Source organism: Chironomus tepperi, unplaced genomic scaffold, assembly GCF_022539635.2.
Source record: "Chironomus tepperi strain 1889 unplaced genomic scaffold, CSIRO-AGI_Ctep_v1 contig_486, whole genome shotgun sequence".
Lineage (NCBI taxonomy): Eukaryota > Metazoa > Arthropoda > Insecta > Diptera > Chironomidae > Chironomus > Chironomus tepperi.
Window position 1 is genome coordinate 529,606 of NW_027226608.1, and position 17,020 is coordinate 546,625.

General features: G+C 34.8%; 2 protein-coding genes across 3 annotated transcripts; both read right to left on the reverse strand.

The window, feature by feature from the left end:
• Positions 1-285: 285 nt before the first annotated feature.
• Positions 286-9,666, reverse strand: LOC139099764 (tetraspanin-33-like). Its single transcript, XM_070652277.1, has 7 exons — positions 9,539-9,666; positions 5,997-9,110; positions 5,644-5,936; positions 4,067-4,170; positions 2,170-2,277; positions 1,748-1,954; positions 286-931 (listed from the first exon to the last, which is right to left on the reverse strand). Exons 2-7 carry the CDS (start codon positions 6,106-6,108, stop codon positions 883-885), a joined length of 873 nt encoding a protein of 290 aa, XP_070508378.1. The 5' UTR covers positions 6,109-9,110; positions 9,539-9,666; the 3' UTR covers positions 286-882.
• A 1,876-nt stretch (positions 9,667-11,542) lies between these two features.
• Positions 11,543-16,886, reverse strand: LOC139099802 (calcium-independent phospholipase A2-gamma-like). 2 transcript variants are annotated; one of them, XM_070652322.1, is made up of 7 exons: positions 16,803-16,886; positions 14,893-14,994; positions 14,090-14,339; positions 13,621-14,033; positions 13,352-13,561; positions 12,552-12,798; positions 11,543-12,192 (listed from the first exon to the last, which is right to left on the reverse strand). In XM_070652322.1, exons 2-7 carry the CDS (start codon positions 14,965-14,967, stop codon positions 11,966-11,968), a joined length of 1,422 nt encoding a protein of 473 aa, XP_070508423.1. In that variant the 5' UTR covers positions 14,968-14,994; positions 16,803-16,886; the 3' UTR covers positions 11,543-11,965. The 2 variants fall into 2 exon arrangements, with proteins under 2 accessions (XP_070508423.1, XP_070508422.1); XM_070652321.1 differs by lacking the exon at positions 16,803-16,886 and adding an exon at positions 15,150-15,374.
• Between the last annotated feature and the right edge of the window lie 134 nt (positions 16,887-17,020).

Sequence of the window (17,020 nt, forward strand, 5' to 3'; positions counted from 1 at the left end):
ACTCTTTGTAGACGCTATGTCTAGATGATAGGCGGCGAATAAAGGAGGATATTGGAGGTGGATACAGCGTTGGGCTGACATGATGCTGACTATATGGGGATATCCTTTAACTCATTCAAACTACCTTAATCTGCTTCAAAATTCAAATAAAATTCAAATAAAATTCAAAAAAATCCAAATTTGCTTAAAAGCTGTCTAGAGACGTTCTTTAAACGCGGCTATGGGCCTCCATGTGCCCCAGCCAAGGAAGTAACTTATTAAGTATAAAAACTGCAATTTTTTAATTGATTTATGACTTTTTTATTAAATTTTTTTTCAAATAATTTTTCTTCATTTTTTTATTTGGTAAATTTTCAAAAAAACTGAAAATTGACTTTTTTTTGTCATTTTTTAGCTCATTTTGCAGTTTAGAGTTGGCAAGATTTCAACTTGGAGATGTATCCACAAGAGTCCTGGCTCCAGAAGAGTCGACTCCATGGCAGAGTCGACTCCATTGCAGAGTAGCAAAACAGGTATCTGGGACAGTCGAAAACCGTACAAATTCTTGATAATGTTAGAAAACCATACAAATTACCAAAAATTTGAGCAATTTTTGATTGTCACAGGTGCCTGTTTTCCAACTCTGCTCCATACTGTAGACAACCTTTTAGAATTTTTGACTCCGGACCCCCAAAAGCCCCACCAACTCTGACTTTACACAACTTTTAAAAAATATCATCAATTTTCAGTTTTATGGTAATTTAATTCATGTAGACGAGTCATGCTACAGGCATAACAGGTCCAAAAATTTAGTTCATTTAAAATACGAGACTCGAATGTTTTTTGTTTCATTTAAAAATTTAATTTAAATTTAATTGTAATAATATATAAATTTTTTTCTTATTATATCCTGGGTTGGATGCGTTGATTCATGTTGTGAGATGCGAGACTTCTAGAAAAATAAAATACATAAAATTTGGTCAGAAATAGAAAGCATAAAACCTCAATTGACTAGTGGAAAGAGGGGGGAGATCACCTATGACGTTTTTGGTAAAGAATAAGATCAAAAATTGTCAAAAAAAAATCAAAAAATTGTCAAAAAAATCAAATTTTTGAGACATAACCTCAAAAATTGTTCAAGATTCAGATCCTAACCATAAAAATTTGTCAAAAAAAATTGAAATTATAAAACATAACCTCAAAAATATGCTGAAAATTCAACCTAACCTCAAAATTACAAATCCTAACCTCAAAATTACAAATCCTAACCTCAAAATTACAAATCCTAACCTCAAAATAAATGAACAAAAATACTCAATAAAATGAATATGTCCAGAAGCAATTGCATCATTTTTAAAAGTTAGTCTGCAATCCCCCATCGTTCCAACCTGAATCCATATTACCCCAGAATAGCTCAAGTTGATTAATCGATCCAAAATCCGGCATTAGGCCTTGCTGGTAGCACCATGTCATATGACACTATGTCACATGAAACCATGTCACATGATACCATGACACATGACACTATGTCACATGACACCATGTCAGAGTCACGTCACCCTCTGCCCAAATATTCAATCGACTACCCAACTAGCCCTGAATCCATCCCCACACCCCACCCAGGATTTCTTTTTTTCACATTTTTTTTTCTGGCATTTTTTGAGCTTCCCCAAATTTAATTTTAATTATTTTTTCTTATTAATTTTGTCTTTACAAAAACTGACATCGGAAATTGTCCCTTAAATTTCCAACTCAAGTGCTTGACCACCTTGAACGCTGCAATTCAATCTGAGACTCTAATGTCTTTGCGAGATAAATGATGAGTAGTTGTACAAAACTGCAACTTAATGCCACGCCAGCAAATAAATAGAGGTTCCTCTCGGCCCAAACGCGTACGATTTCGATGCAGCCCGATGTCCAGATCTTCTTGCTCGCTTGACTCACGGATTGTGATTGTACGCCGTAGCCGCACATACTGGAAGATTAGAGAGAGATTAGTGATAGTTGGGATTGAGTCAGTGATGGGATAACTGTGTGCCGCGACAATTTCTCTAGAATTGCGGTGTGTCGTGACACAAAAAAAGGTTGTCCACCACTGGAATGAGGGAATCGTTCGGAAGTTACGATCTTACAGCTCATTACGTAACTTCCGAACGTCGATTCCAAAAGTGACTTGATGTAACAACTTACATATTAATCAGTCCAGAAGAAATGTCTGTTGAGTTGATACAGCAACTGTATGGTACACCACATCGCTCAACTGAGGGTGATGAGCAATTGAAGTATTCATTTTTAGACCTAAAAGTAAAAAGACAGAAATAAGAGGAAGGATTGTTAGAGGATGTTAATATATTGATGTTGTTAAGGTTTGATCCTAGAATGTAGACTCATGACTAGACACTGGATGACTAGGAATGGGTGTATACAAAGGGGGAACAGATGTTGGTTCAATCCTCATTTCCTTTGTTTTGATAATCCCTTAATTCTATCCCTTCCCGCTCATTGATTCGGTTCATATTCATTACCATACCCGAATAGAGCCATATTCAGGAGAGTTAATGGGATTTGTGTGTTTGGGGCAGAGTTGCAAAATAGTTGCGTTTGACAGGCAAAAACCGTACAAATTCTTGATAATTTGTATGGTTTTGTAGAAAAAACTATATAAATTATCAAGGAATTGTACGGTTTTCATCTGTCACAGGCACCTGTTTTGCAACTCTGTTTTGGGGATCAACTCCCTCTTTTTCTTCAGATTCAGTTCATATCTAACATAATGCAAGAGTCACGCCAACCCTGGTGCATGTTAAAGAACATGCCCCAACCCTGCCTGGTGCCGGATTAAAGACTGACTAGCTGACTTGTGTTATTCACTTCCAATTTCAATGTCAAGACTCAATACCTTACAAAACCCAACAATATTCAGTAAATCAGCAACAACATTTTCAATGCCAAAAGAAAATGCCTTAAAATCATAATAATCAACATTAATGTTTAAATCATCAAGACTTAAGTCTAGTCCAGAGTTGGAAAACAGTTTGCCTATGACAGGCAAAAACCATTTAAATTCTTGATAATTTGTATGGTTTTGCCAGAAAAATTATCAAAAATTTTAACGGTTTTTGCCAGTCACAGGCACCTGTTTTACCACTCTGGTCTAGTCTATGCCTAAGTCTCTATGTTTAATTACACTAATTTGCAGCAAACTTTCATGACAAATTATAAACCATGAATTACAAATTTTTGTGCATTAATTGAGCAATTGTCTACAGTGAGTCATAGAAAGTTTCATAATAACATAACTTAAATCATGAAAAAAAAAAAAATACAGCAACAAATCTCGTAATAATGCACAATGACTTATTCTTGTTATTTTTTTTCAATATCAGTTGTTTGTTATCTTAGTTGAGTAAGTAGAAGTAAGTAGTGCTTATTTTTATGGCATTTAATGTTCTGGGTATTTATTGGGGCTGTTTGGTTGTTGGGTATTGGGAATTGACAAGGGGTAGCCAATGAGACTGGACAGGATGTCCTTAATAGTTTAAGGACCTTAGCTGAATTTAAAGATTCTCTATGCTCGACAATGCAATGTGCCCTCGTGGACCCCAGCCAAAGAAGTAAGTAAGAATCAAGTGGAAAGAGGGTTATGGCAGTGGTGGACAACCTTTTATTTATCGCGGCACACCTTGTTTGTAAGCCTCGACTGAAATGACACATGAGATACGATTCAAGGCATTTCTATGATTTTTGGAGGCATAATTGTGTATCGCGGATCAAAGGTTGTCCGTTACTGGGTTATGGGAACGAGTGGAAATGACGAGAAAGGTGTTGACCTACTTCCTACAAGACATCCTGTCTCAAAAAGGTCAAAAACCTCTGTCCAAATATCACAAGTCGGTCAATCGATTCAAAATCTGGCATCAAGCCAGCTTGACTCTCTCATAATGCTGGATTCAACCCAAATTCAGCTTCAATTCCCACTAAATTAAATCAAGATGCCTCAATTATGTCAATAACCCCCAATTCCAATCCAGCATCCTCAAAAGTCTACCCAACATCCTAAAAAACTCAATCCCCAAACTGCACTTACCAATCCAAAAATCCAGCCGAGCTCAATCCACAGCAGTTAAACTCTTGCTGCACAAAGTCGATGAAATTTTGTAGGTCAGGATCGTCACGGTACAGCGTAACTATCTAAAAATTGTACAAAAAAGACAAATAAATGAGATAATTCATAACAAGTATCATGTCTTGTTAGCTATTGCTAGCTGTGGATTTAAATCATATCTTTGAGCAATTATTTGTCAGAGAGAAAATTGATTAATTGGTCTGTGAAAAACAGGTCAACTGGAAAGTTTTTGTTGTTATTTTAAGTTTTGTTTGATTTGTAGTTTAATGAGTGGGAGAGATGGAGTTTTTTGATAGAATTTTTGATGTTTAGCGATGCGGGACGAGTGGATTTTGAATGGGAAATTGGTGGGATTTTGGTAGAATTTTTGAGGATTTTGGGAAAGTTTTCAGGGATTTTTGGGAATTTTATGAATTTTTCACAAGTTTTGAGAACTTTTAATTAAAAATTATTGAAATTTCTTCAAATTTTATCAAATTTCCACTAAAAATTGTCCAAATTTCAACGGTTTTTGCTGAAATTGCTCAATACTGCACAAAATTACTCAAAATATTATGAAATTTCATCGAAATTTCTTCAATATTCTTCTAAATTCTCAAAAATTTCGCCAATTTTATTCAAAATTGGTTAAAATTTCATCAACTTCTGCAAAAATTCTTCAATTTTTATCAACTTTTATTGAAGATTTTCGTGAATTTGATTAAAAAGTCTTAAAATTTCTGCAAATTTCTTTGAAAATTTATTGAAATTTCTTAAAAATTCTCTGAATTTTGACAAATTTTGTCCAAATTTCTGTAATTTTCTTCAATTTTGTTCATTTTTCCCAATTTTTTTTCTAATTTTCTTCAACTTTTTCTGAATTTCATCAAATAAACTTCAATTTATATCAATTATTCCTCAATTTTGTTTAAAATTCTTCAAGATTTCTTCAAAACTCCTCAAAATTACCTAAAATTTAGCTAAAAATCTTCAATTTTCTTAAAATTTTATCGCAAATTCTCAATATTTCTGTCAATTTTCGACAGAATTTGTGCAAACTTCAGTAATTCCTTCAAAATTCCGTCAATTTTCTCCTGTTTTAATTCAAAAAATGGAGAAAATCTTTTAAATCTCCTCGGATTTTGCTAAAATTCTTAAATGTTCCTCAATTGTTCCTAAAATATCCTCAACTTCCCTCAATTTCTTGTGAACATTTTCGGAAATTTTGTTGAAAATCGTCAAATTTTCTGCATTTTCTTAGGAAATTGATCAAATTTGACAAAATTGACAGAATTGACAAAATTTTCTTCAATTTTCTCATAATTTACCACTAAATTCATTAAAATTTCCCCAATTTGTGCAAAAACTCATCAATTTTTACTCAAATTTTCTTAAATTTTGCTTAATTTTCTTCAAAGTTCTGATCATAAATTCCAAATTTCTCTCCTAATTCCACCTTCAAATTCCCTTAAAATGACCCCCCTCAGATCCACCCATTCTCATCACTCCCTACACTATTCAATCCCATAACAGACTTCATCACGCCCAGCTCTACTCACCCTATCAGTAAACGAATCCTCCAACATCTGATTGAGTGTATGTGGAAATATAAATCCAACAATAGCAATTGCCATTTCACATAAAAAGAACACAAGTAGACATAATGAATAAAATTTCAATAAGCATGTATTCTCCCTTAATGCACCGAGACATCCACAAAATGATACAATAAAGACAACCCCACCACACAGCACTAAAACTATTGAGATATTAAGGAGTATATCATAATATGTATCAAGTTTAATGAGTCCAGTCGCTTGAAATTTATCAAATCCTGAATAAAATCCGATACCTGGAAGTAAAGTAAGTCAGCAATTCAGTGAAAGTGACGAGAATGAGTCATCATGCCTACCTATAAGAAGTCCACCAAATAGCCAAAATATAAAATTAAGTAAAAATATTAAATATTTTGTGCAGGAACTGACGTATGTGTAGTTATTGTGATAGCGATGGACTGGTGGCATTTTTTTGAGATTTCACAAAATTTTTAACTTTTTTTTAAATTTTTTAACTTTTTTTAATACTTTTTTAGCATGCAGCACTGCTGGAATTGGATTAATTTGATCTTAAATTGTCGTCGATTTTTGGTGGAATTTTTAAAATTTTTTTTGTTATTTTTAATTCATTTTTTTTTGTATTCTTTTCACTTTTTCTCTCTTTTATTTTGTTTTTTTTTTTTTGAGTTGTTTTTGCCTCTTTTGACGCCAGGGGATAACAAAGGTTCGGTTTGTGTTTTGGCATCAAGTGATGCGAGATTGACTTTGGGGGTTGACTGGTGTAGTGGAAATTTGGATGTTTGAATTTGTGTTTTTAACGGATTTTTTGATTGAATTCTTATAAGAAACAGGCAAATAGACTACTTTAAGGAACTATAGTGGTCGGTCTGTAATATGAAAGCATGTCTTTTGCCTGTTAATTGGTTAAAAGCTTCATTGAACCTTACATAGACACATAGGCTGTTGATAGAGACAGAATAGCACTTGGTAGAGGCAATTAGACTCAATTTCGTAAATCCTTAGCCAAACCATGAGATTCAATGCATGATTTCAATCTTAAGGGTTTTTAGGGGTCATTTGCTTATTATATGGCACTAAAAAGAGAAGAGGAAGGAACCTCAGTATTGCCCCAAATACCATAAATCAGTTAATTGATCAAAATTCCAGTTTCAAGCTTGAATGGCTCTGATTTGACTTCAGATTCAGTTTATATGATTCTACATCTCGGCATATACTCAGATTTTTGTATTGAAAAATCGACTCAACTTCTTATAAGAATCTTTAGAGCTCTGCAATACCCCAGACCAGTGTGACTCATCCTTGATGTCAATTTCTATCAACTTTAATCAAAAATCTCCAAATTTAACCAAAAAAACATCCAAATTCCCTTAAATTCCCCCAAAAATCTCTCAAATTCCCCTAAATCCTCTTCAGAACCTCTCAAATGTCCTTCAATTTTATTATCATTCCATATCCATTAATAGGTTCCCGCAATAAGCTAAAGAACCGCACAAAAATTAGTATTTTTAATATAATACGGTGTGAATAGGTCCGCAAAGGTTTTCTCAACCTTCGTTAGTTATATAATTAATATATAAATAATACCCCGTTCACATGCGAATATATTGAATTTGTTACCTGATTTTATCAAATGGAATTTCTTATTAGATGTGCATTTCTGATTGCGCTTGTGAAGTATATAGAGGAAATTATTTGGGAGATGGGAAGTGGTGACATCTTGAAGATGTTTGAGGAAGTTTGTGGAATTAAAGGATATTTGAAATTTTATGAAGAAAATTTGTGGATTTTATTGAAAAATTGGTTGATTTTATGGAGATTGGCAAGTAGGAGGTTGATTGACGGTCCAGTAGAGTTATTGGATATTAAGTGGATCAGACTAGAGTTGCAAAACAGGTGCCTGTGACAGGCAAAAACCTTACAAATGTTTGATAATTTGTGTGGTTTTGTAGGAAAAACCACATAAATTATCAAGAATTTGTATGGTTTTTGCCTTTTTTCCTACAAAACCACACAAATTATCAAACATTTGTACGGTTTTCGCCTGTCACGGGCACTTTTTTTGCAACTTTGGATCAGACTGAGATTATTAGACAGTAAATATGACTAAAAATCATGAAATTTAATGATAATCTTGAAAAATGTCTAATTTATAACCAGATACATGGTAAACCTGGTATGAACATTGGATGGGTTGGGGTGTGGCGTATTGCAGGGTGTAGAACGGAGGACGGGTGTCATAATCCTAAAAAATTGATGAATTTTAATCAAAAATGGGACAAAATTTGACCATAAGCCATCCATATCACCTCCTGGATACAGCCAACCGACCCTCTGGATGCGTCCCTACTGTCAATTAATCCCAGTCGGTTCCACTCGTCTATCAACCTGCCCACAATTGCTCAATAGTAGATTAATCGATTAAAAGTCTGACTCTAAGCCAAAATGACTGCTTTAATGCCAGATTCAGTTCAAATCCAGTAAAATCCTAGAGTCACTCATACCTAATGTCAGATTTTGGATCAATTAACCACCTCACTTCCTCAACCCCTACCCTACCCTACATTCCATCCCCATATTTCCTAACAATCTCCAACATAATCCCATGAATTTTATAAATCTTAAAATCAGATCCTTTACAGTCATCCCTGATGTCTTCCTTAACCTCATCCATGTCTATACTCTCCTGTCCATCACTTAATTGATATTTATGCAGCACACAAGTTCCAGTTTGCTTTAAATTCAGACTTTCAAGCCTCAATCCATCAAATGTGGACTCATCCAAATGTACAAAGTTGTTGTCATATCCATCGATGATTCTGAGGTCATTTTTATACAGGAACAGCTGCCTGCTTAATGTCATTAAGTTGTTTCTGGCAAATGAGATGATTTGGAGGTTGCTGAGGCTGTCGAAGGCATTCGGATGAAGCATTTCAAGATTATTGCCCAAAATATTCAAAACTTCTAAATTTTTGAGTGACTTGAAGGTGTTGGAATGGAAGTAATTGATGCTTGAGTCTGCTAGGTTCAAAAATGTCAAGTTCGTTAAATCGTCAAATGCGTTTTTGGCCACTTCCGTGCATGATTTACTTTTGAGGATCAAAGCTTGCAAATTTATTAAATTTTTTAGGTTTTTCTTCTCAATTTTTGGGAATTTTGCTTTGTCGACGAAATATTGGTAAAGTTTTGGGAAGGTTTGGTCCAATTTTACTGGCAAATGATCAATTGACTGTCCAGAAATCTTCAAGGCATTCAAATTGTCTGCATTGTCATCGTCGATTATGGTAATTGGAGATGATATGGAAGTTATGTTGATGATGCAGACTTTTTCTTCGTTGGTGATTTTGTAAAAGTCACAGGATATCGAGGTTTGGTGATTTGCTTGAATTAAGGAAGTTGAAAATGCTGCGATAAGGAAGATTTGAGTATACAATGTTGATAATTTGTTGGACCTGTAAAGGAAAATTTTGTAAAATATGATTAAGTTTGAGTTTTTTACATAATTTGAAGTCTATGATCTCAGAATTGACTGTAATTTGGGAGTAAGGATTCAAACAGCCCATAAAAGCACCCTCACTGTAGTTGAGTCCAGTTCAGGAGCCCTTGTATGAGCCTCATAATCCCAGAAGGCACACAGTATATAACTAACTCATGACCGTCATAAGTCTATCTTGATGATCAAATCTCACTTCAGGCTAGACTCAAGAATGCGTCGTGACATTTTTCTGTCATGTGTCTTTCTGGGATTATAGGTCGAGTTGGGGATTTAGGATCGATTTGTTACTGTTCGGGATCTTTTTATGTACTTTTAATGATTCTAGTATCAAGTTAAATCAGTCCCAAAAATCGCGTATTAAATCAAATATTACACCAAACTTACCTCATCCTTAGTCACTTTATTTTAAATATTCACAAACTGAGAAGTAAACAGTTTTTATAATAATCTTGCAATTGTGGTGAAGTCTTTATCATCACTGAAATATTGTTTATTTGCTATTAATAATTTACTCACTTTTTGAGAGATTAAATTTAAACAAAAAATTGAGAGCTGGAGTCTATCTACAGAATAAGAGAATTTGAATAGAGATCATTAATCCCGAATAGCACAAATCGGTTAATCGATCATAAATTGGCATGATTCTGACTTGGTAGCTGATAGGGCTAAGTTTCGATTTCGAACTTGGTTTCGCTCTCGAAAATTCGACTAAATCAAGACTTTCGGTGACCCTACTCGTTGTAGGAACATCAGTGTAATAGGTAATTAAAAAAGCTTAAGACCTGCTCAAATTCTGACCTCAATATGACTCAAAAGCGTATTCAGGGTGGGTGGAATTGAGATTCAAACAACTAAATCCTCTTTTTGGAAAAAAAATCTTGAATATTCTTGGGTTTTTCGACAAAAAAATCACAAAACACTCGCTAAATGGTGAAAAAATTCTGGTTATGTCCCTATCATGTCTTTTCTGCTGCTCTAAAAAACCTGAAAACTTCATAATTAAATAATAAAATTTGTAATTTTTTTTTCTTAATTCTTTATTATTAATTTTTCAAAATTTTTAAACAACTTTAAGATCAATTACTAACTTTTATCAATTATTCAAAGCTAATTCTTTAATTTAATCTCTAATTTAACTCAAAATTCCAATTACTAGTACCTCAAAATTCAGCATTAAAGCTAACAAAATAAATCAAACTCCAGCGGGAAATCATGTTTAATGACTTAAAATGTGTCATGGCTTAATTCCTGTTTCTCAATTCAGTCCAGCATCTTTTAACATTGCCAACTTGACGATAGCAAGTTTCAATAACTGGATTCATCCTAAAATTGACATAATTCAACTTCTTGAGCTTTTGAAATGCATTTTCAGCCACAAATGTGATGTCATTCATCAAAAATGAAATTGTTTCCAAATTTTGAGCATATTCAAAGGCATCACCAGGAATTGACGTAATTTTATTGCCATTAAGCATCAAATTTTCAATTCCTTCACATCCAATTAAGTCAAATTTTGTCAATCTTTTTAATCCACAAGAAACAACTGAAATTGACTTTAAATTTGGATAGAAATTGCATAAGTAGCGCGGGAAGGCAACAAGGTGTTGCTCGTAGATTGTCACTTTGTGGACGTCGTCGTTGGATTTGCCTTCGAAATGAGTTCCGATGATGTTGAGGACACGACCGTTGGCGGCTTTAAGGTTGATGCCGACGACTGTGGCTTTGTAGATGGGTTCGGAGGTGAGGTCGGATGAGGATAATGAATATTCGCAGATTAGTTCCATTTTTTAGTGGGTTTTTGGTGAACTTTGGAGATTTTGAGTTTTTAAAAGAAATTTTCACTTTTTTTGATAAAAATTTCAATTTTTTTGATGAATTTTGGAGTTTTTTGGCTAAATTTTGAAGATTTTTGACGAAAATTTGAAGATTTTTTATGAAACTTTCACTTTTTTGATTAAAATTTCACTTTTTTGTCAATTTTTTTTACTTTTTTGGTGAAATTTTAAATAAAATTTTGATGAATTTTCAGAAATTCTCAATTTTTCCGATGAACTTTTGACTTTTTTCGTCAAATTTTGAATTTTTTCGATTAATTTTTCAACTTTTTTGATGAATTTTGGTTAAATTTTGATGAATTTACTGAAATTTTACTTTAATTTTTTTTAACTTGACTGTTAAATGCTCTAAAAACCAACAACTTTTGTTAATCAATCCCAAATTCCTTCACATTTTATATGAATTTTCAGGTAAATTTTACCAAAACATTCACAAACTTAAAATCACAACATTCAGCAAACTTTTTTAAGAAACTTAATTTCTTATTGGAAACTTAATTCAAATTAAGTACCTAAAAAATCAACAAAAACAAGTTTCAAATTTTCCGTTAAATTTCTATAACTTTCTATTGAGTGGATTTATTGTTCATAACAGTAAAGAAAATTCGGTACATCTGGCAATAAAATTGAATGAAATTTAAAATTTCTAATAACTTAGCAATTCTAAGAAACATTTGCAATAAAAATCAGGGATTGGAGGTTGATTTTGGGGTTTTGAGGCCACCTCGGCAAGACTCGGACTGCCTCGGGAAGTCTCGGACTGCTTCAGGAAGTCTCGGACTACTTCGGGAAGTTTCGGACTCCTTCGGGAAGTATCGGATTACTTCGGAAAGTCTCGGTCTTGACAATAAAAACCCTTGACAGCCTGTCACATCCTCCTCAATCCAACATTCCCATCCAAACCCCAAAATCCACCTTCTAATCCCCTCCTCATAACTCTAATAACAATAAAATGCAACATAAGCATTAATCCTGACTAATAAGCAATCTTATTAAATAAGAAATCATTAATTGCCGTCAATCCGGTCCTGGGTTTTAATAAAATGTCAGCAAGTTCCTCGAACTTTTGCTCATTTCTTCTATAATACATCAAAGCATCTTTCTCCAGCTGCGCCAGTTTGTCCTTGTTGCATTCGGTCATTGAGACCATTTCGGTGAGATATGGATTGAAACGGAAGTACGTCCCGGGTTCCATTAGGTCGCCTGAAAATTGGAAGGAAATTAGTTGAAATTTTGGATCAAAATTGAAAGCAATTTAAGTCAAATTTGGGGAATCTGGGGACGTATTCAAGTTGGGGGAGGGTCGATGGTCAACCCCCTCCTACCCACTCCTAGTCCATCCTTCCCAATTTCAACTTCTTGACCTATTTTGATCAATTATGTCATTTTGAGGCTGTAAGCCTTCTTAGAACCTCAGTCCGGGACATCCAGCTCAATTCCCAATCATGTCTCACCCATTCCCACTTTCCCTCCCCATTCCTGCATCCCCATCTGATTCCCACATCCCCACCCCAATCTTTCATCCCTCCCCCAATCCCCAATCCCCCAAAGTTCCAACTTACTGAGTATATGATGTGTCTGCTCCGTATCAGTTGCCGCATCCAATATCCTCAAAAACTTTGTTTTCCAGCTGCTCGTCTGTATTGCGGCTTCCTTGAACAGCGTCTGCATCTGCTTCTGTGAGTATAGCTTTTGACTATCCATTTTCCGTTTGTTTGGTGAACGACCTGTTCCAAGTGAGACTAGACAGAGTTTTTGATTCGGCCAGAGAAGCTTTGCTTCGTGTATTGCTACGCAGGATGGATTATTCTGTAGGGTAAAAGAGGTTTCATTGTTATTTATGAGAGATTTTGGCTGGATGTGAGTGGTGGATTGATGATTTGGGGTGTAAGGGATTGATTTGGAGGTGGATATGTATCTAGGAGGTATGCAGGTGTCTCAGATGTACTGAGGTTGCAATGTTATAAGTGAAGTTTGATTCTGGATGTTCTAAGGAGGGAGTTGGAGAGAATAAGAGGATCTAGGAGGGGTATAGGAGGGTGTAGGAAGGAGTAGGAGGGAATAAGAAGAAATATGAGGGTATAAAAGAGAGTATGAGGGAGTATGAGATAGTAGGAGGCAGTTGAAGGCAGTAAGAGACAGTAGGAGCCAGAAGGAGCTAATAGGAGGCAATATGAGGCAGTATGAAGCAGTGGGAGGCAATAGAAGGCAGTAGGAGGCAGGAAGAGGCACTAGTAGGCAGTAGGAAGCAGTAGAAGGAACTAGAAGGCAGAAAGAGGCAATTGGAAGCAGTAGAGGACAGTAGGAGGGACTAGGAGACAGTAGGAGGCAGTTAGAGGCAGTAGGATGCAGTAATACTCACATAAAGCACCCCACCATCCTGATGAACTTGATTATTGAGTATAAAATCTCCAAAATATGTTGGAGCGGCACTTGAGCATCTAACAACTTCCCATAATGCAGCTGTATGACTACCATGATAAATTGACTCGACATTCCACGGCAAGACGTAATTACGGAAGACATGAGCGTCTAGTGAGTCATCAGACACTGTCGTCGACACGCAGCAGAACTAGAAATGTTGAGGATGTTCAGCTAAAATGTGATTAATTGTCAATTTGATCCACAAACCTTCGGAAGATTAGGAAACCTCGATGTATCAATGATCCTCATGTCAGTCATCGTCTGCTTTAGCAATTTCTCCCATAAATCGACATCATAGTAAGCATGTGTCCACATCAGCCTTGATGTACCTGACAAAACATCCAATGTACCCGGCAAGTGAAAGACTTTACGACTGACTTCTTTGTACAGTTCCTGACCCTCCGACAAGGTCCGAAGTGGATCTGCTGTAAGTCCACAAACGACAATTGATCCTGTCGAGACTCCGCAGATGAAGTCAAAAAGATCAAAAATTCTTTTTCCTGTTAATTCCTCTAACTTCTTTAACATTTCAATGACTAGAATGCCACGGATGCCACCGCCATCAATTGTAAGGATTCGAAGGTATTCGGTACGGATTGGTGCAGTGTATCCAAGAAGTGCTAAAAATACACAAAAATCAGCTATAAATCACATCCAAAAATCCATTAATACCAACCTAATCCAAGTCGACAATTCTCCTGCAGCACCTCACATGGAACCTCCCGCGTCTCATTTTGCAGCTCAATTAGTAAATTTGTGGCTAGCTGCTGAGTCTGTGGATACATCATTTGACGCTCATTCTCGATTGTTCGAACGAGAACTTCAAGGAACTGGAGCTGCTCTGTTGTATTTGCTTTGTTTTGACCAACTAAGGTTATTAAGTTGTGGTATTTGCTTTGGTCATAGTGGAAGGTTCGAGTTGAGAGCTGGAAAAATAATGGGAAAGAGATTTGTTAGGAATGGGGTTGAGAGTGGGCTTGAACCCCATGCAACCTTGTCCCATGCTACTTTGCTCCATGCTCCCTTGCTCAATGCTCCCTTGCATTATGCGCTCCCTTGCATTATGCGCTCCCTTGCATTATGAGCTCCCTTGAATTATGCGCTCCCTTGTATTATGTGCTCCCTTGAACCATGCGCTCCCTTGCATTATGCGCTCCCTTGCATTATGGGCTCCCTTGCATTATGCGTTCTCTTGCATTATACGCTCTTGCATTATGCGCTCCCGTGCATTATACGCTTCCTTTTATTATGTACTCCCTTGCATTATACGCTCCCCTGCATTATGCGCTCCCTTGCATTATGCGTTCCATTTCATTATGCGCTCCCTTGCATTATGTGCTCCCTTGCATTACGCGCTCCCTTGCATTACGCGCTCCCTTGCATTACGCGCTCCCTTGCATTATGCGCTACCTTGCCCCCATGTTACCTTGGCTCCCTTGCACCCAACCTGGCATCTGAGCCAGCATTTGAACCATTTACCTTTTGTATAACTCGGTGTCTTTGGTGTACTACACGGAATTGCTTGAATAAGCTTCTGCTTACAATTTTGAACATCTTTGGTGGTTGACTTCGTTATTGATTCTTATAAGAAAAATCGATAAAATTGTCCAACATGTGAAAAAAGGTGGAAAATTTTAAATTAGAAATTGTGAAAATAAATTTAGAAAAATTTTAAATTTTTTTATAATTTTGTAATTAAATTGTAGCTTAATTAGAGGAAGTGATTGGCTGTTTACCTTCAAATTTAACTCATTGTTGTGATAAGTTTACAATTTAAAGGAATTTTTGAATTGACATTTTAGAGGATTTTAATTAAAATTTGAACATTTTTAGAATTTTTTGAGATTTTTTTAAATTTTTTTTGTCAATTTTTGAATTTTTTTGGAATTTTTTAAAAATTTTTTTAAGATTTTCTGCACAATTTTTAAAAGTTTTGCAATTTTCTAACTTTTGGCAATTTCAAAATTGTTTAAATTTCAAATTTTATTAATTTATCAAATTTAATTAAATTTTCTTCAACTTTTCATTAATTTTTAACAAAAATTCTAATTTTAACTCAATTTTTCACAACTTTTTGTTTACTTTTTCACTATTTTAATGCACAATTCATCACAAAATCTTCAATTTTAACAATAAATCTCAATTTTTTTCAACTTCCTTCAACTTAATCCATAGCAGAGTTCATTAAACTACACAAATATCAACTCTATCGCAAGTAACAATCCCGTTCTTGACCTAAATTAACAAAATCTTCTTATTCAATCAGCCAAAGTTGTTTGACTAAATTTTCTAGCAAAACAAAAACATCAGCTGATATTTTTCTGCGTCTATTTGGTGTTTTTTGGGGGGTTGTTAGCTTGTTAGGTAGCTTGAACAGTCACATTTTTGACCAATATTCTGTTTTGTAGCAAAATGTTCTCAAATAGTTATTAAAACAGCTCGAAACTGACTGAAAACATAAAGTTGAGTCAAGTTGACTTGAGCCAATATTGATAACAAGTCAAGTCAACTTGAGTCAAAACTTATAATGAGTCAAGTCAAATTTAGTCAATATTTACAAGAAGTCAAGTACGCTTAAGTCAAAAATTTAAATTAAGTCAAGTTTCTTTGAGTCAAAATTAATATTGAGTCAAGTCGACTTGAGTCAACAATTCATGCTGAGTCAAGTCAACTTGAGTCAATTTATATGAATGAAGTCAAGCCAAGACTCAAAATTCACATGAAGTCAAGTCATCTTGAGTCCAAATTTAAATTAAGTTAAGTCAACTTGTGTCAAATATTCATACTTTGTCAAGTTGACTTGAATCAAAAATATATATATTGAGTCAAGTCGGCTAGAGTCAACAATTTATATTGACTCAAGTCAACTTGAGCCAGGATTTTAATTGAATCAAGTTGACTTGAGTTAAAAAATTCATATTGAGTCAAGTCAACTTGAGTCAAAAATTCACAGAGTTTAGTCAACTTGAGTCATAATTTATTTACAGTCAATTCAACTTGACAACTTGTCAAAATTCAAAATTGAGTCAAAATTCCATTTTGCTCTAAGGTTTCTCTTCTCCCGTCTAAGAGTGTTACGTCATTAGTGAACAACCCCCTTTTTCTGCGTTATTTGAGAATTGAATTGTCTTGTTGGAATCCATTTGAATTTGAAACCCGAAAAATTGTTATTTTGCTTGATTTTCTACCCATATGTTGGAATTTTGGGTCGAAACAACTTGAAATTGGAACTAAATTGACTAAATTCTTGTACACAGAAGCTTATTACGTCTATTGCCATAAGACAAACTACGCAAAATATTCAAATTTCCCTCAAATTTCAACAAATTTAATTAAATTCAAAATTGAAAATTTTCATCAAATTTCCCCTCAAAATTCCCAATTTTTACCTCTTATTTTATGTCCTCAACTTTTATCACCTTAACCTTCAAAATCTCTAAACTAACTTCAATTTTCCCATCCCAATCAACAATACATTCACCTCAAAAAAAAAATCACAAACATCTGTCGTTGCTTTATCACACATTCTATACCCGAACCTGTTGCCGAACATCAAGTCTTGACTAATTTAAAAGTCAATTTTGTCAAGAACACGAACATCAATTGA

What these genes read in the sequence shown, in the direction of transcription:
- LOC139099764 (XM_070652277.1), bottom strand. Translation starts at nt 6,108, where the DNA reads ATGCCACCAGTCCATCGCTATCACAATAACTACACATACGTCAGTTCC. An exon ending in TCGGCTGGATTTTTGGATTG is followed by an intron (nt 2,278 to 4,066) that starts GTAAGTGCAGTT and finishes TTTTACTTTTAG; the next exon opens with GTCTAAAAATGAATACTTCA. An exon ending in ATTGAATTGCAGCGTTCAAG is followed by an intron (nt 932 to 1,747) that starts GTGGTCAAGCAC and finishes TTATTTTTCTAG; the next exon opens with AAGTCTCGCATCTCACAACA.
- LOC139099802 (XM_070652322.1), bottom strand. Translation starts at nt 14,967, where the DNA reads ATGTTCAAAATTGTAAGCAGAAGCTTATTCAAGCAATTCCGTGTAGTA. An exon ending in GAATTGTCGACTTGGATTAG is followed by an intron (nt 14,034 to 14,089) that starts GTTGGTATTAAT and finishes GTGTATTTTTAG; the next exon opens with CACTTCTTGGATACACTGCA. An exon ending in GCAGACACATCATATACTCA is followed by an intron (nt 12,193 to 12,551) that starts GTAAGTTGGAAC and finishes TCCAATTTTCAG; the next exon opens with GCGACCTAATGGAACCCGGG.